Below are 27,011 nucleotides of genomic sequence, written 5' to 3' on the forward strand. Positions count from 1 at the left end.
ATCTAAGCAGCAATGGTGTGTTCCATTTTCAATGCACTGCCTAACATCCAAGGTCACTTGGATTTAACTGCTCAGATCTGAAAATCAACCCTAGTAAGCAAAGTTCCACTTGCTTTTCTTATTAATGGAAGGATACATGACCTGAACCAGTGATCAAAATGCTTAGATTTAGTAATACAGTAATAAAATTAACCACATTTTAACTGAGTAAAAAGTTAAAGACATTCAAAAAGTCCTGGAAACCGCTCTAGATCATGTTAAATTCAATACTGTCAACACAGATGGAATCTGGCTAAAGGTCTGGCTAAGGTCTGAAAAAATGTGGAAGGATGAAGAGCAGCACAATGTGTTTTAAGAACAGTACCTGTTGGTTTGTCTAATGCACTAAGAAATATAGCAAGAAGCACACTAAAAACATCCGTTGATAACACAGTAGCAGAACCCAGGTTGTGTAAGTTTCAGAACAGTTAAAGGATTTATTGTGTTCAGTTTTGCTGTAACACAATCGTTACACGACCTTCTGATGGGAGAAGGGTAGCAGACTACAGGGCTTTAACATTACACATATGCTTTTTGGATAACAGGAAGCAAAATAAACATCAAAAAGAATATGGCTTGCATCAAAGCATCTCTCAAGATCTTCAAGATTGTTTGGATTGACAACTTTTGGCACAAAGGTCACCCTTGGAAGAACGGAGTTGATCAATGGGTTTTATTTCATGCTTTTGCTGACAGTGGCTTAATTTTTTTAACATGCAGCATTATGTAAAGGTATCATTCAAGAGTGAAAGCATTAAGGAAACAGATTAGAAGAAGACAGAATCACAGAATGGTTGAGGTTGGAAGGGACCTCTGGAGGTCCCTTAGATGTGGTCATTCCCTTAAGATGTGGTCTCTGGAACTGACAGCCCCTCTGTCAGCTCCATCCCCTTGGTGGCCGTGCTTAGGAAAACACCAGACCCATCCATGCAGGAACTTCTTCTCCCAGGCAAAAAGTTCATGAGCTGCTCTACAGCCATGGTTTATAGACTTGGTATTTCCTCAAGTATGAGAGGTTCATAGATTAATCTCTGTCAACCCAAACTCAACACATCCAAGAGGTAGAGATAATTGTGGATAATCTTTCCTGGCTCTGCACAGTGCATGCTCAATGTAAATGATCCATACCATCCATTAAGGTGAAACAGAAAGCCCCACTGGTGCACAGGCCCTGCACTTGGACCTGTGTGAAGGACAGTGAGACCCTGACCATCTCTCCTGCAGCCCGCTCTCCAAAGAATTGTGGATTGCAACTGTACCTGGTCCTAGCTCAGCTCTGTGAGGTGAAGGGAGACTTCTTGTTCACCTCGTCCCGATCTGCAAGGAACGACCAACAACCCCGCCTCTACAACGAAACAAAAATACTTGTCCAAATGGTTTTTACCTTCCCTCTTCAGCAGGGGATTGTATGTAGCTGTCACACCTAATATTGTAGAAGTTCTCTTTGGCCATGAAGCTTGGAAGCCTTCTACCCCGGTCATCCAGGAGAAAATCCAGCCAGCACTTACAGACACCTCTATGTGATGGGGCACTCTAGGAATGGCAGCCTCATTCCACTATTTTTCTCAGGGTAATGCTAATTCTTACTACAGCTCTTGAAGATCCTATTAACAGCAAACACAGCAAAACTGCACTGTACTTTTGTAGATTAAATGTTTAATAAAGTTACAACCTGCATCTATTTACCATAAACCTATCCCTCCTGAATGAAAGCTTAGTGGGCCAGCAATGAATAGTTTTAACACTGTGTTATTTTCCCATGATTTCTATTTCAGTCATTTCAATGTGGAATTGGCTCTCATTTGAATCGACATTGATGCTTAGGTTCAAACTAAAAAGAACCTTTTTTTTTTTTTTTTTTTTTTTTTAATTTCAACCTATGGCTTTTCCGAACAAATTGACTGTTAAAACATGACAGACATTTATTTAATTGCTTTCTGAGCAAATCCTAAGCCATACAACAGCATGGAGGTCAAGAAGGGAAAATCTTTGGGTTTTACTGACATTTCAGAACATTATCAATAGATGAGACCTTGAGACATCTGCATGTAAGTTAATGGTTGTTCTGCTTTCATGTATAATGACCTATTTCTCACAGAAGAGCTAATACCTATAAATTTTTCATTTGCTGCCTAGTAGATTTCAATAAAAACTTAAGAGGTTTGAATTCAGTGTGTGTTTCATAGATTATTACTGTGAAGAATTTTTTCCTGCTAAAAACTGGCCATATGCAGAGAATACACTGGTTCCTTTTATAACTGACTCTCAAAAAGCATATTCTGCTGTATGATAAATATTGTTTAAGTATATAAAGGCATCTTAGTTTTCTCATGTACTTAGTTCAGCTCATTATTAGATGAATAACCCTGAAACCTGTAGCATTAAACATAAAAATAAATTCCATCTTGCCTGAGCCACTGTTACTCCAGGAGATAGAGTCCATGTGCATGTACTACATATATCATCCCAGCTGTCACAGGAGGGCTCTAATGTTTAAGTGATTTAAGATTATGGATCATAGGCCACTTGCTTCCTCTTAAGTAATAATAATAAATACACTAATGCTTTTAGTGTCATTGTTAATTCCTTATTTGTGAACACTCAGAGACACGCTGAAGTGCTGTGGTTTGAAGATGGGATTTGAAGATGAGCTGTTCCCAAGGGGAACAGGGAAGCCTATGCTTAAGGCACCATTGCTCCAGTGTGGGAGAACAAGACCTCTTCCCCATAACGATAACCAACGGGGGCTTTAAAAAAAACTTTTGCTTGGGACAGCCTGTTCTCACACGCAGCGAGGACTAGATCCTCATTAAACTTCCTCCACGTGTAACTTCTGCTTTGCCTTCAGTGCATATCTGATAAAGGATTCATCCTTCCTGGTTTTAGCCAAGGTCATCTTTGGGGACTACACACTGAAAGTGTCATTCAAAGATAGATATTTGAGTTCTGACGCAAGAAATCTACACATGTTAAATGGTAGTAATTCCAATTAAGCTATGAACTATATTTTAATTTCAAGCATATGAATTTAAAATCTTTAGTTATCAAAGAAACATATACATGTATCTATTTTTAGTCCTTCAAATTGCTAGGATGGTTCATCACCATAGGAACCTACTGTAACACTCGTACAAGAAATTTCATTCTTGCGTATGTTAATCTTCTTGTCCTTTGAATTTGGATTTCAAAACAAAGCCATTTCAACATGCTGAGTGACTGAATGAAATGTATTATAAATTTGTGGCAAACGATGTTGCAAAACACCTTCCATTGTGACAATGCAGATATATTTGGAACAATTTAGGATGTAATAATGTATGTTAGGTTGAAAAACATCCATTGATGGTGGAAACTGTCTGAGCTGTCTGATGGAAGCTGAAAAGTTTAGAAATTCCTCACTAATTACCATGTGTCATGAGCACACATGTTTTGCAGCATAATACGAAGCTTATTGAAAGGTTCGTAAAAATTAAGGAGAATGGGAAATCATTTGATGCAAAAATATCCAGACAACAGACTGGTCAGAATCTCATTACTGCAGCTTTGAAATCCAGACTGGAAGGAGCCCTAAGGTCGTGTACAGGCTGTCAGACAAAGCAGTGCAGAGAAGCTAGTCAAGACCTGGGGCAGTAATCCCCTTTTCTAAAATACATTGAAGCACTGTCTGGATTTAGCAGCTGAGCTGCAGGTACAGTGTAGTACTGCTAAGCCCCACTGTGTCTACGGAAATAAACCTGACTCTATGCCTGTGTACCCTGGGGGTCCCTATAGTGTGTTCCCATCCCCTTGCTGCTCTAGGGATCATACAGATGGATTCAACTTAAATGCAGAGGGTTTTACAACAGGCTTGAAGGGCTAATGAGGGAACTAATGTGAGAGGAAGGATCCACTCTATGTGACTAGTCTCTGGAACTGTATCAATGTTCCCATAATTTCTCAGCTAGGATTTACAATATTTTCTACTTTGTTTTGGTGAAGCACTTCAGAACACTGTCCTGAGTGGAGATAAACATAGGAAAGCTGCCCTATTACATAACAGCCTTCTTTCTACCCTTATCCTAAAACAAATCCTCAATTTGACTAATGTTCTGCAGTCAAAAGCAAACTGCTACACTTGTACAGACTTGGGGATGCTCAGTGCAGGCACTAAAGGCTGCTGGTGCTGTTGCTTTTGCAGACTTGCAGGCTGTAGAGGATACAAAATACCAACATATTCAAACCGGTGCTCAAGTTCTTACGTTTATCTTGTCTCTGTTCTTCTGTAACACTGGCTTTTCTGGGAAGTTCGATTAGATGCAACTATTGATGTCCAGATGCAGAAGTTCCTGAAATCCTTCAACTGTTATAAATAGGTTTTGGATCCATGCCTAAGCTTAGGCAAGTCTTTACCAAGGGAAAATTGTTAAAAACCTAAGTCACAGATTTTACAGCCATATTAATTATCTAGCTAAGCAGCCATTACTATCTTACAGACCAGAGAACACTGCTTACCACAAGCTGAAGATTATGGCTCTAACTGCATTTTTATAATCTATAAAACCGGACATGCGGAAACTATGGAAGGAAATTTCAGTAATTAAAGCATAGGTTTTCCTCATTAACTGCAAAGCATCATTAAAATCTAATGAAACTGTAGCAGAATAATACAGTATACCGGCTCAACTGCAAGGAGATAAATGCAAATGAGAGTTCAATTTTCACATGTTTTTGAGTTTACACAAAAAGGCTGAATGCATTTACAGTAGTTTACAACAGAAAAGCTCACTATTAACATTGTATGAATCAGCATTTGGAAGTTAGGGTATTAGTGTATAAGAAATTAACATATTAAAGAATGTGGCACACTGAAGTACAAGAACCAAAGAAATCAAAATCTGTGTTGCTTAACATTTTTATATTTGCGATGGTAAACTGAATTTCATTGCAGAAAATGAGTATGATAACTGTCGTTGCATCAATATGATGTAAGACTAAATTTGTAAGTGTAGCAACTTATCTTGGCATATCTGAACAAGCTGCATCATCATCCCATATTATACAAGAAATTCGGCCAAAGCAAGAACTTCAAAGCTTTGTGAACACTATACATTTTAGGACGTTAATGTGCTATGACACTTCCTTGCTCTCCCTTGGAATATTGCCTTCTAAGTTCTCAGATGTTAAATCTTCATGGAAACTGGAGCCTGAGTGCCTGCTTTCAGCTGATGAGTACTAACTCCATGGAAGTCAAAGGAGCATCCTCAATCTCCACTGACCAAAAAGCTAGACTTAGAACTGTCATATCTTACCTACATTCAAGGTATTGCAGGTAAAAACCCTCCCATCTGACTTCAGCTCTCTAAAATATCCAGTCCAAGGCTAGACAGACTCCACTACACATGTGTTGGAGACAGAGGCCCTGAGGACAGTTCACTTGGGTCTGTCCTGGAACAGAATGGATGAATCACTCTGAAGACAACCTTTCCTTTACTTGATTTTCGATAACACCTAAATGACCAGTCCTTTCTGAAGGCTAAAGTCAAGTAGAACCCAGCACAGATGTCAGCAGTAACACATTTTCTGTATCTCCCTGCCAAAGGCCTTAAGTTCTAGGTGAGAGATTTCAGCTCAAGAAGATCAATCACTACTGCCATTAAATCCTATACTAATTAGGTTGATGACGATGTCCTGGGCATCAGCAACAGGTCCAAGCCAATCAAACATTTCATTGCAACTCACAGATACCAATACTTTTCAGAATAATACTGATGTAGGTTTGACATTAAATTATGCCCTCAGACTAATTTGAAGACCAATTTCCTGTTGATTTCAATAGTTAAGTACATTAAAATTGTTTAGTATTTTGGTAAAGTCAAACTAGAAGACAGAAAACATTTACCATAATGAAAAATAAAGGCGTATTTCCAAAGCAGCACAACTTTTTAAAAAAACATCCAGTTTTTGATCCAATGACAACCACAATAATGGAGTAGCATGCAGTTATGACTTTGTTAGTAAGTTATATGCTGTTACACAGTTCTGTTTCTAAGCAAGTACACAATGGACACAAACTCTTGCTATCCAAATTGTGTCATGTTACCTCATGTACTCATACCTTCTCTGTGTCAATTCCTTTAGACATGGACCAGGTTGAGACAATATAATCCATGACTCTTTCACTAAGGCCTTTTGGGACTTGATATAATTTCAGGAAATCTCGCACATTGTTCAGCATCTCATGGTATCGGTTGGTGTTGGCATACATCTGCTGGAAAATGGTTGTGACATTTCCAAAAATAGTTGCATAAAGAAGAGCTGAAAAAAAAAACAAACACAAAGATCATTAACAATAAATATGCATGCTCCAATAAATGCTACTCATAATTAAAGAATAATTTCAAATAAATTGATGCATGGTTACAAATTAGTGCAAATGTATAGGAGTGAAGGTGTAAACTGAAAGTTTCAGTTTATGGACAGTCTCACATGTGTATACATACAGAGCTATTTACTGAACCTACCCATAGAACTCATATAGCCAAAGCATGTTAACTTACAAAATCAATCACAAGAAATGTCAACATAAGGGGTTATTCAAAACAGCTAGCACATTTTAACTCTATACCCTGTACTAATCCAAACTGATTTTCAAGTGTAGCTGCAGCCTGCCAATAACCTTGATGGCATCATCCAATCAACGTGGCTCTCATGTGAGATCAACTAGCACATGCCACGTGTGGAGTAGCCACAGTTCCAAAAAAAAAATAAGTGAAATGGAGGAGATATCAACCTGGGAAGCCTTGCAATGGGATGCTTATAGAAACAGGCCTTCTGTCAATGGCCAAGGGACAGACTCAGAGTTGCACTTCCTAGTCCAATTTTACAGCCAGCCCTAAGCAGATGACTTGGGTATGTCATGTCAACTCCAGATGTCAGACAATAATTATTTCAAAAGGAGAAAAACGAGATTAGCAAACAATGGGAAGTCCCACGTGTACCTCATTGCCACTAAGGCAGGAGGAGGACACAGTAGAGTAGGAAGCACTACTTCAAACCCGCTCCTGGCACTGCCTCTGCTGGTTTGATTCTCCCTTTTCTAACTGTGCCACCATAACTGTCAAGCTCAGCCAGCCAAGCTGTGCAACACCGAAGAATGACATGCCATATTCAAGAAAACCACACGTTTTGAGTAAGCCTTTCCAACGGATACGGCATTGTACTCCGTATCCCATCACAAGTGTGATGCACTGAAACCCTGTTTGATGTAGAATGGTTAATTTCTGAAACCTAAATTCGACAAAGCATTCAAGCAAAAATTTAAATGTACACCTTTGCTTGTACCGTGGTGAATTGAATAGTGGTGAATTGAAAAGCATTCTTAAAACCAAGCAGGTTTAAAGTTTCTTTTTGAGTCACAATATAATTACCCTTGCAAGAAAGCCCAAAATGACATTCTTCCATTAGGTAATAAAAGTTTTGCAAAAAAGAGAATTATTCTGATTTCTCATAATGCCAATGCATGGCACTTTATTTCTGCTCTTGACATTATCAAATACAAAGAAGTCTGCCTGTCATTTTTAATAATCCTTGCTCAGAGGTACTGTATAGTAGAATGCAGCTATGTATTTCCATATTGCTTTTTTAAAAAACAACCTCAGCCTACAAATGGCAAGAAATAACCCGCTGTGAAAGGAAAAATGCCTTCTCTCTCTCAGCACATAATGTCTTCCTTCCCTCTACACAACACATTTTTGCTTCATTCCAGAAAACTCACTGTTTCATACTCATTTAGTATTGTTTATCACCCCTATTTGAGAGGTGACATTTTTAAAGAAACATGTTGCTTTCCCAAAACCTATCTAATAGAAAAATTGTACTTCCATTTCTCACTGTGCTTTTTACTATGTCAATATAAAAATTAGATGATAGGGTTCATCAGAAATATAACGTTCATTGTTTCATCAAAGTCAAAAGTTTTTTTTCATCTCAACAGACAAGATTGTATCAAATAAAGTCACACAGCGTGAAGTACAGATGAACATGAGGCTTCAGTTTTAGAGAGCACAGCAGATTAATACTCTATTTGATGACCAAAAATAAAGCTCTTTGCAAGGGTTTGGTTCTTCCCCCCCAGCCCCTTTGCTTTACTGATTGTTGTATCATATCTGCTAGCCACTAAGAGGTTTTCTGTACCTCTGTGCCCACTTGGATATATAGCAACACTCATGTAGAGAATAAAAACTTAAGGATTATAAAAAGTGTAGATGAATGAATGCCACATGACTTTTTTTTTTTTTCTCCTCCAAGCTTTCTCTGCTCCTTTGGACTTTATAGGAAGACATTCTTGATGTAGTGTCACTTCTGTTAAGTCTGACATCCCTCATCCTTCTGAAGAACGCTCGGTGATTTATCTCAAACTCAGCTCAACAGATGTGTGAGTGCAGAGCATCTCCCTTCTTGCCCTCTGATGTCAGATACAACCTGAAAACAACTGTGACTACAAAGGAAAAGAGAGGTCAGGACTAGCCCCACAACTCTGCCTTTCTGCATGAGTAAAATGTATTCAATCCTGTAACTACAACTGAACTGCATATGCAATTGCTGTGCACACAACCCAACTGGACATGCAAACCTACACAGGCTGATTGAAAATGTAACATAGTGGCCTGCCAATTGGGGGAAAAAAAGAGATTCACCTCTCACACTTGCCAGATTGGAAACAGCTAAGAATGCCATGGCAAAAATAGCTTGTTCTGAAGCAACCAGCATACATTTCCTCCTCTACAAACAAACAAAACAAAATGACAACAAAAATTCATTGGCAGAGACAATATGTAGAAAATACTCATCCAGAAGACAAATTCTGTCTCTGTGTCTCTTAATATAGAGATTTATGTCTGTTCAGGAAATTAAGAATAGAGTAAATCATCGGATCAAGATTACAAAATTGTTGGAAACATTACCCCGCAGTACCTCAGTAAGCCAGAACTCACAAGCCTACACGCTGCAGTCTGCATAGACAAAACTGGCATTATCCCTCTGTTGGAAATCAAAGCTTTCCACCAACTGCTACTGGAAATAGTAAAGACACACAGCTGAGTTCATCTAAATATCCTGCTTCTCTTACAGATACTGCAAGGCAGAGCAGTGGTGAACATGTAAGAGGAACCTATTTAGATCTTCAGAGCTTTGAAGCTGTGCCTCAAAGAGTCCTTGCTCATGGTGCTTCCCTATGCCAGTGCTGACCACTGCTGGGGTGAGTTTGCTGAGTTTTGGGGGAGAGCACATTTTTCATAATTTGGTACAAATAATCCACCTCTCTCTGGAAAGCAGCTCCCCATCTCCTTATGATACCTTAAAAAAAGAGGGGGGGCACAACACACACGACATTTAAGTAGCTAATATTTATATTTTAGCAGGTCTCAGTGTGCAACAAAATAACTTTTTGCTGATAAAGAAAGCATTTTCACTGTGTTTGTTAAACCTGCTGGGGCATTATCCTCCACAGAGAAAAGCCTGCTTGTCAGGGTCTAACAGGGCAAGGTTAATTCCCCCTAAAAACAAAAGTTACCTGCCTTTGGTCTTCTGCACCCAACTTCTTTAGGCTGGGGTGGTTGCATCAGCAGCAAACACAACAGGGACAGGCCAGAACAGGGAGATGAGCTGGGCCAGCTCCTCAGCTGGCAGAAATGACCCCGCTCAGAAGCCTTAGGGACTCTGGCACCCTATGGATTCCCCTGCGCAGAGATGCACACCTGTGGGCCTCTCTAACAGGCAGCTAATGCTGCCTTCCCTTCTCAGCCTGTGAGGGTTTAAGGCATCCTCAGTACCTGTAATTAACAAATGAAGATTTCTCTGAGCACCCTTACTTAATGAGCAAACACCACAGTGCCAGGTGTGAACCTCACTCCTCACCTTTCAAAAACAAAGGCAGAGGAGCACTACCAAGGACCTTTCTTTTCTTGCTGGATTTTAATTACTTTTGGCAGGGGGAACTTACAGTAAAGATCATTTACAAAAGGTTTTGAAGATTATGAAAATACTGTGCCTCTCTTCATGGCAAGAGGATTTAAACAATCTGTAAAGAAATCTCTAGAAATATACACATACCTCAACAGTTTTAATTTAGTCTCTCCTTTTACAAGAAGCTCAGGGGAAACAAGAGAAATGGTGCTACACAGGCTGAAGGGGAAATTACTTTACCCAATTTCTTGAAACGACTGGTTAGGTCAGACTACATTTATTCATCTTCTATTTAATGAATCGCACATCTCCAGATTTTTTTTCTGTTTCCTACAGTCATGCAATGCTCACCTAATTGTCCTGTGTGTGTAAATCTCATTCTTCACTAGATTTCATGGTGATCAATTTAAAATAATGATGTAGAAATATTTCTTCTCTGTCCCAAAACTGGTTCAACTGCTATTTTAATTTCTATTTTTACTCTTCAGTGTTTAAAATAAAAACTCCCCTAAATCAAATATAAGGATCTAAGGGGTATATATTTTTATATCTAAAATACGTGTTGCTATACCATATTTGTACATACCTAAAATATTTTTGAACCATTTAGCATAAAATACTTTGAATGATTTAAATAAACCCTTAGGCCTGTTTAAAAACAAGGAATTTTCTTTAAAAAGACTCAGAGCTACCTAAATTATCCCAAAGCATTTCACATCTCATATTATCCCAACTGCATGCTAAATAGGTCCAAATAGGGACATCTGCCTTTAGGAACTGAAAGCTTGATTGAGAGATCTAATTTTCCCTACAGTCTGCTCCATCCTAGAGTATTATTTAATCTAAGCGTATGCAATATACCTTTAAACTAATTGTAAAGAAGAAGATGAGGCCTTGATCCTGGAAAAATACAGATACTTAGTTTTGCATGCTGAAGCTACCTGCACCTTCTTCAACAAATTTCTGGAATTAGGCATGCCTGTAATATTTGATTAATGTTCTTCAAGCTACATCTTTCAATAGAGAAATTAGATATAAATCCAGCTATGTAGATAGAAGATAAAATTAGATATACGCTCAAAATGCAAATGTGTGATTTATTTCAAGTCTGAGCAGTTTTCTGTTATACTTTTCCATGTCACCTTCATGCACTGGATCATACTGCAAGATGGCTGCAGGTGCTATTCGATACAATACCTGGCAGCACAGTGAAACATCCACCTCCCAGCTGAGCGTGCCTCTGCTATCATAAACACCTTTAAATCTATCAGCATTACTCAACGAAGTTTGTTACATGGAGAAGAAAAATCCTTCTAAGCCCCCCTCTTTCACTATTCCCACCACCTTATGGCAGTTTTCGGCTGCCTGCTCCAACTCCACCCCGTGTCTATGCTCCTGCCAGCCAGTTCTGGCAGTGAAGGCACCGACACAGACCCATGGTTCTTCCAGTCTGCAAAATGCCAAAATTGATTTTGTATCCTTGGCCCTTATAAAAATGATGCTGTTAAAATACACTCCCCCATTCCTGCCATGCTGATGCCAGTTTTACAGCAGTATTCAATCAGTGTCCTAAACGCAATTGCTTCTGCTTTACAGGGAAGAGACATCAACATCAGAGCATACTGCCTTTCAAATTTTATTCCCAAAATAACCTAGTCCAAAGTAAATAAATATATAAATAAATCTTTCCTCCTATTACACCTGTAGCCATATCATTGCAATTTCTCATGCCACATAATCCAATATATTTATCCTCTTATAAGCCCCACCAAAGCACTGTCACCTCCAGTAACATCATAATTACTGCACTAGCCTGAATCCATCAGCCCTATAGCCCATACGCTCTACATGCATCCAGATGCATGTCCCGCATTGCCAATGCAGGGAGGTGGTGGCCCTCCAACATACCTCTAGCCCACGCTGCAGTCACAGAAGACCCGCAGCTCCTCTGCAGTGCCAGGTGATGTTTACTCCTGTTTTTCCAACTCAACATCTTCTGGATACAGTAGTCATGCAAACTCTAAACTCAGAGGATAATGATAACAATAGATCTGTGAAATCCCTGTTCACACTGATGGGATATTTATTTGAAGAAAATTAAATAATTATGTAATTACAAGGATCATCAGTAGTAAACTATAGGAACTGACACTCGCTGTTCTTCCCTTTATAGGGGATACTGTTTGCACAGCAGAGTGGAACAGCTGCTTTGGATGCAGTTATGCATTCTGCATACTTTATGCACAAATCCTTATAAAAATAAGGGATTTCAACTGCACTTGTACAGTCACTAATTTTTAAATAGTGAAACTGGGAGCATTTTTGTTTATAAGAGCACTTAGAAAAAGGAAAATATTTACTTTAGAGCTCTGATGCCTCTTCACCATGCAAATGTGATGAGCTATAATTTGGCACACAGTTACAATCCAAGATTGCCCAAATTGGTACAAAACACAGTACCATGCTCTTACCAGGTCTTAAATGAAGGCTACCATTGTCCGTAGCTATCAGTATGCTCATCTTCCAGCCCTGAGGAAGCGATGGACATTAGTAGAAGTTGGCTAACGTTACTTGGCAGCAAAGACAAAAAACTCCTGAGGATAAGAGGCCAAGAGCTGCCTGGGTATGATGATGCAGATGCCTAACCAGCTTGAAGTCACAGCTCACAGACAACATCTTCCGTGCTCAACATCCCCTACCACAGCCACCCCACGCTATTAGACCACTTTGTGCTGGACATCAGACACACGGCCTTGCACAGGTTCAGTGTTCTTCTCTTGGCATTTATACACAATTTCTTGCATTTTCTCTCATCTGGAAAGTGTTATCTGTCTTGGGTCTGCTTCTCCCTCACTGTATTATTCAAGGGTGGTAAGTGCCACATGGGCAGGCACAGCCTGAAAAACAGCTGTGGTTACGCTGCAACAGACAACAGGGCAAACAGCATTACCCTTTGTTAACTGAGTGGAAAAGCCTCACATTGCCTGAAAAATCCATGTCTTGTAGTGAAGGGGCCTTAATTGTGGAAGATTCTTCCTTGAAAGCTCTAGTGTAAGAGGCTGAGAGTTAAGCTTTTTCTACATATTTGATACGCGATGGAAGTTGTGTCTAGTGGGTCATAGCCTTTGGTGATGATAAACAAAGGTTGTGACAAGTTTCCATTTATAATAAGAGTATGACATAAATACAGAGAAGAATTATTAAAACAAACCAGACCATTTCTTATACTAATGCTTCACTATTCTTATTTCCCCAGAAATTCATCACCTACACACCAAAAAGCACATCTAGCATTTGACATGCTGGATAAAGTCCTTTGCCATGGTAAATGTTAGTCGCAATGGAATTGCTTCCCTAAAGGCATTACAGTAGGTGCAGAAGGGGAGGAGAGAGGAAGATGATGACCAAAATTCATGAGAATTACGTTCACCATGAATGCTACCGACTCTGTGCCTCCAGCACTTTGCCCCCTTCCTTATTTATGATTTTATTTATATTGAATATTATTAACATTGCCTCATTTCCACGCAAATCTCTTCAGTATTTCTAAAAAAAATCTCAGTTGTGTCTGTCAAACAATCACCTACCCATCACAGAAATTTTTCTCATTCCTTTCTCCATCAAAGAAAGAAAGAAGCTTCTTTTCCAGAGTGATTGGTCCTTAGTGTTAGTACTAGCCTGCGCTGACACCTGTGGATCAAAACCACCCTATGTGCCCTCCTCTGCGTGCCTTGCTGTGTCAAATCTGTCACCAAGAACAAGCATAAGATACACACAGTCTCCCACACTACTGCATGGAAGCATGGGGACCAACAGCATCTCAGAAACGATCATTTCTAGAAAAAAAAAGTTCTCTAAGTAGGCAGCTGTCAGTATTACCATCTGAAACAAACTGACAGCTTGTTGCTAGATTGGGCCTTTTTTTTCTTGCTTTTTTTTTTTTTTTTTTTTTTTTTTCATTTCTTGAACATTTTTAAGGGAATTTTTTAGTGGGACACCAAGTTCTTGTCACATTAAGATGAACTCAGGATAGCAATGTTGCCGGAGGCACGATGCCAGAACATCACTTGTGCACTGAGGAACAGCACCTAAATTGCCTGTCTTGTTAAAATATAATAGGAAATTTGTAAACACACCTTCAAAGTATTGGACTGTACTGGAAGATGTTTCTAGCTCTTTCCTCCCAGGCTCTTTTTCTTCCCCCATGTGTCAATGTAAAAATTTGTACTGTATAGACATGTTGATGTATATTAGAGACTCACAAAGACAAATACATATCTACTTGTACAAATACGTATGCACAGCTACACCTATATGCAAAAATAAGGTGAACACACAATATGAATGGGCTCAGACTTTCCGCAGCTGTTAATTTTCCTTTCAGTCTTCTAATTTGCTCATTCTTTCTACTTCTCCCAAATCTAACTTTGTTTATTCATTTAATTAGATGTTCAATTTTATCTCAACACAATTAATAAGAATGGGTTTGGAACAATTAGACAAGTAATCTCAGCTATAAAACACAGACCATGCACAGCCTTGAGAGGTAAGGAAAACACAGCTGTTAGCATAACAAGAGTATCGCTTACACAATATCTACCTGAAAACACTAATGAGACAGAGTTCAGGTAAAGCAGTGCAGCTCTATGCTGCAGTTCCCTCTTTCTGTTTTAATTCATCAGCCTGAACTCTGTGAGGATAGATTCTGTATGTAATTATAGGGTATTTTTAGAAGGAACAAAATAAAGCACTTAATACCGTTAATATTAAAGGCCTCCAATTTGGAGATGACGCTTACATCCCATTATTTTCAGAATAATTCTGCTCTGCAAAATGACCACAAAACTGACTTAATTGAACCAAATTATGTTTCTCACTTGTGCAAGTCATCTGCAAATACTCCTTCCCTCAAATTTTCCCTCCTGCAAATTCTATGTCTGCACAGAAACAAGCAAAATTTTGTTTCCAACATTTTCTATGGTGACGCTGAAAGTCTGTCCCAAATTAAATGTGCCTTCCCTGAAAAACGCAAGAGAGAAGAAAAAAAGAAACTCACAAACAGTTTAAATAATTCACCTTCAGATTTTACAATGCTAAAATAACATATAAAAACATGTTTCCTCCTGTCTTTTTGATTTGAAAATCTGAAAATGGAAGAAAATTCCATTTTGATGCAAAAAATGTGTTAAGAGCATAAGAAAAAATAGAGCATTCACTACCATCGTCACCCCCTCCCAAAACTTATATTATAGAATCATAGAATATCCTGAGTTGGAAAAGACCGATAAGGTCATCGAGTCTAACTCCTAGCACCACACAGGTCTACCCAAAAATTCAGACCATATGACTAAGAGCACAGTCCAAACACTTCTTAAACTTTGACAGGCTTGGTACTGTGACCACATCCCTGGGGAACAATGTAATTATCATGTAATATTTTCCACAAAATGCAAACCATGAGCTCATAGCCCACTGTTGCCTATCACGGGCAAAACCAAACCCTTTCTCCTGTAGGTTTCCACTTCATCAAAAGATTTGTGCCCAAGACTGACATGACACCTGCTCCTTGCTTCCACTAAGGCCATGCCTGCAGAGGCCGCAGAGCAGGGCTATGCCTCAGCATCACTCCAGATTTGCTGGAATCATTCTGGTTCTGTCCAAAATTTTCACACTAAAGTTTGCAGGCTGTAAAGGTGAATTCTCTTTGGTATGCTTTGATGATCCACTTTGGGAACCTGTCCTTTATTGGAGTATCGATTTTGCTGTGGCACAAGCTGAACTGTCCCTGGGCCCGACAGCTTCTTCGGGGCCTCTCTGCTGGTTGGAAAGCCATCAATAGCCCAGTGAAGCCTAGCTGCAAAAATGCGCATGTTTTACCCTTTTGTAGTCTACACTGCCCTTTTCCAGTGCCACAAATGGTTCCACTAAAGAATAACGGCATGGTAAAATGGTAGACAATACCCTGAACATATTTTTCTATTTTCCATCAGCAGAACACAAAGCCAGACAATAACATATATGCAGAAGTGGACATCAGCACTCCAAAGGTCACTAACAGATCTGTTCTCAGACAAAGCAAAAGCTGTCTAAACACTACATCAAGCACATTTTCTCCACCTTTTTCCAGCAGTCCACCAGCTCTCCAGAGCTCCTTTTCTCCATGATACCAAGCAAATTGACACTGCTGGAAATACTAGTAGCCATTGATACCATCCTGGTACAAGAGTTTTACAAATATTCAATGGAACAGCAAGAGATTGCATACACTAGCCAACCAAAAGAAATAAACAAGTCTGGCTTTTCACTTCAGCCACTGTGCACAAATTGCCAAACTCTGCATGACTATGTGAGACGGGAAAAGTGCCTGTATTTCCTGGCAGCCTCTCCTGGAGCGCTCCTCTTCCCTGCTCAGCTCCTTCTGATCAGCACTTGTTTCTATCTGATTACCTCTCTCTGTTTTCTTGCTCGCTATTCCAGGAAGGAGATGCTGGAATTAAATTTGCTGCATTTCCATTCCAACATTAACACTAATTTCACTGAAGTCAATGAAATTACATTGACGTCTGGAGAGTATCAGAAAGGAATAATTGAGTGTATTTTATCACTTTCCTTTGACTTTTTTGTGGCTGTTTCATAGCATTTTAAAATGTCCCATTTCACTAAAACCCATTGCTCTTGGATCCTGCAATAAAGTTACCCTCTTTGGGACAATGGTGTGCTCACTGTAAAGCTCCATAAGCTGTGTGAAAGATGCTTGAGATGCATATGGCCCAAGGAGCTGTATACAGAGACAGGAATGACACATAGCATTGTACCAATTGCCCACTGAGGCCAAAATCCTCCTCCTGACTGCAGCCCCTTATGGATACTTAGGGTAAAACCACAAGAAAGAAGGTGTGCAGGATATTTCCTTGATTTCCATGAACCCAGAGTCCAGGGACTTTCTAAACTGCCCATTACATCCAAACTCAGTATTTAATAGCCACTGACCAGACTTTTCCACTGAAAATACCTAATTCCTTTCCAAATATCTTTTTTTCTTATTTTTTTTCCTCTCACCAAAACGTTACATGATAAGGTATTTTGTCGTGCCATTCTGCAAGTACTGCTGCCCCAGCCTTGACATCAGCCAACCTGAGCTCCTCTTGCAAGAAACAGGGAGCAATTGCTCCTCTGCACATTTTGTGCACCCCTCCTGGTTTATGTAAGCCTTTCCCTGCTTTGTTTTTTTTTTTTTTTTCCCCATCACGAAGAGCCCTCATCTACTTGATCTGTCCTTCTGAGGAAGTCATTCCATGTTTCATTCTTGCCACCTTTTAGATACCTTTTTCAGTCTTACAAAATCTTGTTGCAGAACAGCGCAGTGTGATGCAGTGTTTTCCACTTCCATTGCAGTTACTTGCCTAGAAAGCTTATTTGCCTTTTTTTTGACCAGTACTGAATATTCCACTAATATTTTCAAGGAACTATCTGCAGTAACAGATTTCTTTCCCGAGTAGCAATTGCTAATTTAGAAACCATTATTACATAGGTATAGCTAGCTATTTTTTGCCTACATGTATTAATTTGCATACATTGACATTGAATTTCATCTGTCCTTTTCACAATTGCTTCTGTGGTGGAATTTATATATCAAAAGGGAAACCCTAATTTCAGGATTAAGCAGAAAAAAGACCTGCTGCACAAGAGAGAAAAGCTGCACTTTAGTAAAACTATGAGGGAAAGAATAAAAAAAAAGAAATCAGTAAAATTTAAATTGTTTCTTAGATTTTATTTTTAGGTTTATACTAGTATCATGGCTTAGATCCCACTAGTTAGGAAGATTTTATCATCTTTCTACTACAAGCAGTATTTACTATTTCCCAGATCCGGGCAAATGCAAGTAAAGCTGTTTTTTTTTTGTTTGTTTGTTTGTTTTTTGTTTTTTTTTTTTTTTTGACTTTTATCCAACAGTGACTAAGCCAATCCTAAAAGTCCATTGAAAATAAAGGAGAGATTTGACAGAATAAAAACATCAAGACGTGACCTAAGCATTTAACAGCTAGAGGATGTGTCTTGAACATTAACTCTTTAGCAGCAAGTAAGCCATTCGCTTCTAAAATATATGTTCAACCCTCCAGTTTGGCAGTCCCAGTTTCACACCACTTTACCTCCTATTAAAGAAAGATGCTAAATAGCCATATATTCAAGTAGAAATTAGATTAGTTACGAATGCAATGGATTAATTTAAGTAATCTTGATGCTTTCAATAGTTTTGTTCATATGGCGATGAAATATTTATTACTTCAGGGTCTCTTCTCATGCATTTTTTGCCAATACATGTAGTATTCTCAGTTACTTCTCACTATTACAGGGCACTAATACCTGGGCACATATTCTATTAGACTCCTTTTTAGGGGCAATGACATTTTGAATTACATATAAAATATGGAATATATTTGAAATGGACAGTTTGACAGTATTTTGAGGAGTGTTTTTATTTTTTGTCCCTCTGTGTTAATGACCAAGTCCTGCTAGTGCTACTAACACCTGCAGGTACCGTTTATGTTCAGTTCTCCCTCCCACAAACTACTTCTGTGAAGAAGAAGTTGCCATAAGCCTTGCGGAATGAAGTCTACAAACCCAATGAATTAAAAATTCAACAATCCATTTATTAGAGCAACTTCTCAGGCCTTCCAGCCTGCTTGTTCCCAAGTCTTTGTAGAATGGTACATCAATTTTATACTGAACTATTAATTGTAGTTGACTTTGCAAAGCTGTTTTCTTTACATTTTTATTCAGTTTTGCAAAACCAATCCCAACTGAGTTAATGTTATTCCCCAGTTTCTTTGATCAAATTGCAAATATTTCCTTTAATCTTTTAAGACATAGAAATTTATTATCTAAGGAGAAGAGCCTCCTCATTTCCTGTAGTGATGGCTTGGGAGAAACAATCTTTCATATATTACTCATTTTATGCAAGTGATTATTCCTGTAAGTACATATTAGTAAGCATAACATTAAAACACATTAACCTAACCTAAATAAAAACACTTTGAACCAAATTTGCAAGATAACCTGCCTTGGTTCTTAATTATATTAATCTGAACACATTTTTCCCAGATGTCATGATCCAAAATTCACTGAGGTCAATAGAAAATATGGGCTGATGTTTGTGAGCTTTAGGGTTGGCAATAAACACATACATTTATCTTTTCCTTCAAGAAACTGTATGAGAAATTTCCCAAAGGCAGGACGAAAGGCCTTTGGGAAACTATTTGATTTTTTTTTTTTTTTAGCATCTACTCACAGTAAATACACTGCAATGTGGACACTGTGCATAAAGAAGGATAGATATCATTACTAAAGAAAGAGGGAACGCAAAATAAGAATTACGTCTCCTCAAAATGATGTTAATGTGGTGGCTGTGACATTATATTTGACATTTATACTAATATTTTACAAAGAAAGATAAATGATTTAATTTGTTCCAAATCTGTCATTTACTACAGGTCTCCCTGTTCAGAATTGAATGTTCAGAATTGAACAGGGAGAATTCAGAATGAAATATCACATAGTATTGAGACATTTACTCTTTTTAAAATTATCCCATTTTATTATTCAGCTTTTTAAAATTGTGATATAGGGTAATGTTTAGCAAAATAACAGAAAATAACATCTTTGGGTTTTCTTAATCTGAATTTGTAGTAGTAGGTCTTTTAAAGTGAAAGTAGTACAAACCTAATATCTTTTTTCTTTGTTCTAATTCTTCCACCGTAAAAGTGAAAAGTTTTTTAAAAATCAAAGTAGCATTTCCACTCATTCTTAAAACCTTTTGAACAGAAAACAAAGGGAAGGATTTTTCTGCAGTATATTTCTAGTGTAAGAAGGGAGCTGAAAAGGAGCAAAAGAGAATGAGCAAGAGAGAACTCTTCTGCTATCTTGGAAACAAAGACATACGCAGTTGGAAAGTAAAATAAACAAACAAACCCCAACAACTTATGTATATTAATCCTTTTCTTTTTTTTTTTTTTTTTTTTTTTTCAAAATCTATGTCAATAAAAACACGTTTTTCAACAAAACTCAGGTTTTGCCTAAATACTTTCCATGTTATCTGAATAAGTTTCCACCATAAGCTTTTTTTTTTTTTTCACATTATCTTGTTAATTCCTTCCATTTTCTTCTCTCCTCAAAATCTCCTTTCAGCCTCTGCTGAAGTCTTCCAGAAGTCAAACAGCATATTATTTTGCTGAGCTTAGCTGCCTCCCACCCGACATTCTTGTTTTTCTTCACTTTACTAACTGTTGTTCCTAATTATTTAATGTAATTGATAAGATGCCACCTCTGGGTAGAGCTGGTTGCCATGACACTGTAAGAAATCACTCCGTGCTTCTCCATCCCTGGATCTTGCTAAAGAATTTATATAGAATATCTTTCACCAACTTCCAAGCTTCTCTCACATCTGTAAAAAAAATAATTAACAATCTAACCCTTGCAGCCAGGTTTTATCAGAGTAATGGGGATAAAAATGTTTCTTCCATAAATAAAGTTTGCTTTTTTTCTGCTAAAACTGGCTGAGATCCCTCAGCTGTAACTCTCTGCTGTAGCACCGCATACCTTTGACATACAAAGTGCCATCAGTTCACCTGCCAAATGGCAAGCTGTCATCACTGGGGCCTTGTTCCACCAAAGTAGCCATAATTAACAGCCTTGTCAGCTTCTGTCCTGTGACTCCTGCTAGAGTTTCTTGGCTTTGGTCTAAGATGTGGGACTTGAAGCATCACTCACAGAGCACCTGAGGGTATTAGCCCAGCTGCTACAAAACACACACAGACAACTTGCATGCACACACACACACCACCTGCATCTTTCTCCTCAAATTCAGACAAAACTCACCGTTATCTACCATCATCTTCCACCTGCAACCACCATCACATGTCCAGTGGAGCAGAATGGACTGCTCCCGTGGGACGAGAGCTGTAACTGCCCAAATGCTACCCCGACTTCTGCCAAAGCTGTGTTTACACCTGTGCTGCAACATCAGAGTAGCGTGCTGCAAGGCATAGGCACTCTTTGTCCAAAACCTTTCAGACAACAAAAACTCAAGGAATCAACACAACAGCAATGACTAACCCAATACACTGTTTTTACCTAGCAGCATGTTTTGAAGGCCAAGAAGAAGGTAAGTTCCCAGGTGTTCTTCTAGTACATTTGTGACCATGTGTAAACCTCAAAACACATAGAACAACATAAGGAATCTTCAAACAGAAGGACCAGCATGGAAGGTGGTACTTCTCTGAAAATGTAACCAATGGCTGCTACAGGTAGAGGTACAAGCTGCTCGGAGTAGGACCATCCTGACAGCAGCGGGCTCCTGCTAGTAGGGTACATGCAATGTAACAATGCATTCTGTGGAAATCAACAAACAGCAGGGTGGGATCAGACTCGAGCTGTTGACACTCCTATCACTGACTTACATCAAGTCAATGTCTGGAGAGATGGAGCCTATCCCTGAAGTTTCAGGCAGTCTTCTAATTACAGCAACATGTTTTGAGACAATGAATTATGGAACAGATGCTAATAGCTTGCGATGTTTTAGGAGTCTTGCAACTCATCAAGAGCTTTACAGTCACAGAAAAAGCAGTGTATTGAGGGAACTTTTGGAGGAAGAGAACTTCACTACGGAAGAGCTCATACTATTTCAGACATGAGCTCTGGAGGCACTTTCTGTGCCATTGAATACAAGTGACCAAGCAGCTGGTCTAGATCAATCCATCAAGTCTAGATGGAAATGCACATGGGGAAAGTATAAAAAGTGGAAAACACTCTTATTTGCACTGGCCAGAAGTGCCTAGGAGCAGCCAGAGGATATTAAAAACATATGCTCCTGGACTGAGGCTCTCTTCTTCCTCTATTTTTTAAGCACCTAGCGCACAAGGTCTCGCATGGATTTTTTTCATGATATAAAAATCAGTTATGTTATGCTACCAAATAATTTAAAATTTTACAGCTTGTTTTCTAGAGTGCTGGAAAAGGTGAGCCAATTAGGCATCTATGACCTGCGAGGTCTGAAAATAAACTCTTCCCAGAGGACTGCTCCCACCAAAATTAATGAATGTTCCCAGTGATACCACAGGAAAATGCTGAGCACTGAGGGAAGCATACCCTAGCTCTGGTTTGCACTTGCAAGCACCTCTTATGGACATTCTAAGGAACTCTGGAGGAAGCTGAGATCCATCTCAGGAGAGCAGTCCTTGCTAGAAGTCCCCATTCATCTTTGGGGACCCCAATCCCTCCTACCTGACCCCTAATTCACCCCAAACCTCAACCTCAATTTCCTCACCACCTCCCCTGCTCATAGCCCTGAGCTCCCCCATCCAGACAAAGGTCTGAAAACATGGAATAAAGTCAAATTGTGTTAAATATACAGCAAGCAGGATTAATGGCTTGATCTCTACAGCCTGTTTTGGACCAGTTTTAGACAACAATCACACTGTTTATATTACATTACCGTGGACAATTAGAAACAATTTAGAGGACCACCCTTCATACCTAATGCAGTCTGAAATGCATGCCACAGACAACCCACACAGTGCATTTGTCTCTGTAAATGTTATTATTTACACAGTATTAGCCCCATCAGTTATTTTTATTTATACAGACTACCAGAACTGCCTTGCTCTTTAAAACTGTGCATTTAATATTGCAGAACTGGTAAAGACTGAGAATAGCCAAGCTTTGTATCCTAAGAAAACATTAATTTATTTTCATTTTTACACTATTAACGAATTTGTTGTGTAAAACCTGCTTTTCTTGTTGGCAATAATTCACTACCAAGGTGAGGATAACAATGGTGGAAGAAGCTAATGAAATCTTAACTAATGAGTTAGATACAACAACTTTGCTGCCGAAGTCCTTGATGGTATCTCTATTTCACACTTCAGAGGCATAAGGCTATTATTAAACTTCAATGTTTTTATTAATATTTTGGGCAGCTCATGCCAAATTCAAGGACTGATTTATGTACTTGATATAATTGTTTTAATTTGCAAAAGACATTTCCAAGTTCTTTAACCAAAATAACAACATGTAAAATTCTCAAAAGCTATGCTGTTCCAATTATAATTAATCAGAACTTGCCCATCTCCCATCTCATTTACACAAAATGAATGTACAGTTCACTTCTCAGGTTCATCCTCTACAAGCAATCAGCAAACTCTGATGCTTTACAGAACATATACTGAGAGGGACTGAGTAGAGGATGAGAAATGATCCTTTCAACCCTCCACAGAGCCCACAGACAATTTCCCTTAAACCCAGGATACTTAATGACAACAGTGATATGTCAGTTTGCCCTATACCAAACTTAGGACATGATGGAAGGAAAAGAACACACAGTGCTAACAAATTTTTAAAGGATGTTTTGGTAAGATCAGTTAAATGCTTCCCCTTTGACAAACGAGAATCTTCTACTGAAATAACGTTCTACTTTTAAAAAATTAAGTAGCTTTAACAATATACCAACTTACTTGCTAATAAAGGATTTCTACAACATGCCATTGGTATTTACATTCAAGACATTCAGTCTTAAAAGGGCAACATTGAATACACTCATATTGAAATTCATGAGGATGTTCAGACAAGCCACTGTGGTGACACAATCTAGTACTAGATTATTACAAAGGATTTTTAAGTAATTGTTCATACGATGTCTTGATTTTGCTTAGTTATTGGAAGAAAATTCTTTCATTTTTGATCTCATTATCTTCACATAGGCTGAGATGACATTTGGGGAAAGCTATTGTACACATCTACATGGGATCCTTCCACATGATGTATTTCATTTTCCTTCAGAGAAAAAATAAAAATAGTATTCGAGTAAAAAAAAATAGGGAAAAAATATTTACTTTCATATATATATATACACATGTATATATATATATATATATATATATATATATATATATATATATATACACGTGTACATATATATATCACTGTCCTTCAGAAGCAGGTTTCTTTCTCACTGCTGTATTTCACCTATTGTAGTTCAAATAGAAACTGAATCATTCAAATTCCCTTTTGTTAAAATCATGACAAGGGCAGTACACCCTGCCTTTGGGTGGAGAAGCAGTAAATTTTCCTTTGCATGGAACTAAAATATGACTTAATGCCATACTGTTGCCAATAAACTAGTGGCTCTCTAGGCTGTTCACTAGGTCTTTGACCATAACTTTTTCAGGATAGACCAGCAATTTTTCAGGATAGACCAAGATCCATGGGAAGTTGCAAGGTAGGGCTAGGACATGCTAGACCTTCCAGACAGTTTTCCAAGCCAAGGTAGGTGGGGACTAGTAAAGAAATAAGGATCTGTTCCAGAAGAAAATGAAATATTTTCCATGAAAGCAACCTAACTGTATTTGTGCACAGCTGTGTAAACCCCTTTTGTATTTTGCATTATTTAATAACACAATGAGGCTTTTGTGATGAATTCTCCTGTAAGCCTATAGCACAACCACAAGCTAAGTAACAGCAAAAATTGTCAGAATTTTAATTAGTCTGGCAATATGCACCTCACATAATTTGCAATAGAAAGCCCTTGAGGGGAAAAAAAAAAAAAAAAAAGTACTTCAGAAAATGTTATCTTCATACAATGAGAAAGGAGAAGAGAGAAAAAAAGAACATTACCCAGCACTTTATTTTCCTAACTAAAAAATAAAAAAATAAAAAGTTAACAGGTTCTAAATTTATAGGTAGTGTATTTGAATGACAAAAAGATAAAGAGAATCTATATTAGATGCACTGTCTTCTATTTAGAGAAAAGTGACAATAGATGTGCTGGAGATGTACGTTATATAAAGCTGCTATCAGAAAAATCAAGTTCCAGCTATTGCAAGAGTCAGCCCCTATAAGCTGACTGAACTTCTTTTCAACAGTCTATTGAAAAGGCAGAAAGAAAAGGAAAGGTAGACAAAAGATGAGTAACAAGAACCGAGGTTTAATTGGCAATATATAATTTTTCCAGTTGTTGGTAAAGCAATGCTGTTTTGGAATCCCTTTATCTTCATTACATAAACATTTCATGATCCATTTGTAATCAATACAGAAAAGCTGCTACCTATTTCGAGAAACAGAAAACTGTCTAAATTGGGCCATTCCACATTATCTGGCATTACTGGAGGTGCTGAATTAACATTGTTCTGACAGCAGACCTGCAGACTGATTCCTTTGCCTCAAGCAACTTCAGAGACATATTTTGGAGATGGGTATTGATTTGAGCACCGGCAGAGGTAAATAGGGAACGACAGGGAAAACCAAAAGAATTTAAGCAATGGTTTGCTTTGTTACCCTAACACTATTTTTGACTGAGAAAGATTCAAAGTGGGGTGATGTTAGATTCAGGAGTGTGGACGGTAGCCTAACCCAAACACCACATCTCAGCCACAGACCCACTGCAAAAACGTCAACAGTTCCCTCGCTGCAGATCGCTGTAGGGGTAACCAAAATAAAGGATCTACTTTCTGTCCTCTGCCTTAATACAAAAAGAAAATGAAACAAACAAATGCTCCCTAAATCATTTAGAAAGGAAACATGATTACCAATGTAGGAATGCCCTCTCATTTCTCCATAAAATTGATGGTGCTTTTAAGAAGTCAGTTGCACCAGGATGGGAAATGCAAGTGCAACCTCCTCCTCTTCTCCCAGATCCCCAGTAACTACCCAAGACCTGCTTATTTTCAGATTCTCTTCTCAAAAAACTGTAGCTGCTCCTTTTCCCACTTAAGTATCAATTAGCTTACAGTGGAAACCATTTGAGAAATAAAAGCCTATTACATATGCTAAAAATTATACCTTTTCTAAATACAAAATATTCTCATCATTATCTCCTCTCTGCATAAGGAATACAAAATGGCTAAGTTTCAGATTTTTATAATTACACGTTAATGTACTCAACAGTTTTTGCAAAAGTGAAAAAAAATCCAAAGTAGCAAGCATTCACACAAATAATACAATTTTGATTATTTGAATTTTTCAAGAAACAAGACATACAAAATACCAATTTTGGAAGGAACATTCCATTTTAAAATGTACTTTTCCTCATAATTTGATTATGTAATTATGTTAAATGCTCTTAGTCATGAAGATTTTTGGGAAAAAAAAAAAAAAAAAAAAAAAGACCGCAGGAGAAAGTACTGCAGACGAAACTGGTCTGTACACACTTTGTACACACAGTTTCACTTTGCTGCCAGAGTATTTCAGCATAAACATTCAGAAAGGAGAATTTCACTTGGTTGAGTGCTTTGAAAAGTGAAAAATTGATCATTGTTAGGTTCTTTGGAAATCACGGAACATGTCCACAGAAGAAGCACTTCAGATGCCTTCATCCTTGTGTTGCAATGAGAACTAACCCTGGCATTCCACAATATGGTGTGTTGCTTCTCTTTTTATCTAAATATTCCTAAGTCACCTTCAGTGCTGCTTTTCTGCTTGCCCAGAAGTGAAGAGTTTCTTATAATGCGGCAGTAGACTTCCCACCCCAGCTGTACAGGGACCTAGAAGCACGTCTGGGTACTCATCGGCTGCCAACAGACCACCAGATATGGCAATGATGAAGGAGGGATAGGGCAGAAGCAACTGCAAGCAACAGAGGTTGCTGAACTAGGAGGATGTGGGGAATAATTAAGGATGGACAGGCTTGGTCAAAGGAGATAAGCGAGACCATTTTCTCCTCAAATGCTCAGGTGAGGGCAGCCACCCTGCCACGGTGAACCTCTGTCAGCTCCTTTCAGAGAGTAACTAACTACTGGTTCCCAAGTGCATTGGTGGTGGTGGGTCTCAGATGTGCAAAGGACCTCGGTAGCCAGCCTGCCTTATAACCATCTGTTATGGGATTTCCAACACTTGGATACCTGTGGTGTTCAACAAGCATCCCACTAGACTATAGCCAACTCATTTGGCAATTTCCATTGCTCCTCTCCTGCACTCCCACTCAGGATGCAGGTAAAAAGCATCTAGAATTGATAAGGAGCTTTGTAGCTTCAGCTACTGCT

At 38.5% G+C, this 27,011-nt stretch overlaps 1 protein-coding gene across 1 annotated transcript in view; it reads right to left on the minus strand.

Annotated features, from left to right (window-relative positions):
* The window catches only part of KCNH5 (potassium voltage-gated channel subfamily H member 5), a gene marked incomplete at its 3' end in the record, with an annotated part of 152,876 nt that overhangs the window by 43,170 nt on the left and 82,695 nt on the right, over nt 1-27,011 (minus strand). Inside the window, exon 8 of the mRNA XM_082761191.1 lies at nt 6,134-6,333. Coding sequence (XP_082617317.1) covers nt 6,134-6,333 — 200 coding nt within the window. The remainder of the gene's footprint in view (nt 1-6,133; nt 6,334-27,011) is intronic.

The sequence above is a fragment of the Aythya marila genome, assembly GCF_965140915.1.
Source record: "Aythya marila genome assembly, chromosome: 5".
Taxonomy (NCBI): Eukaryota; Metazoa; Chordata; class Aves; order Anseriformes; family Anatidae; genus Aythya; species Aythya marila.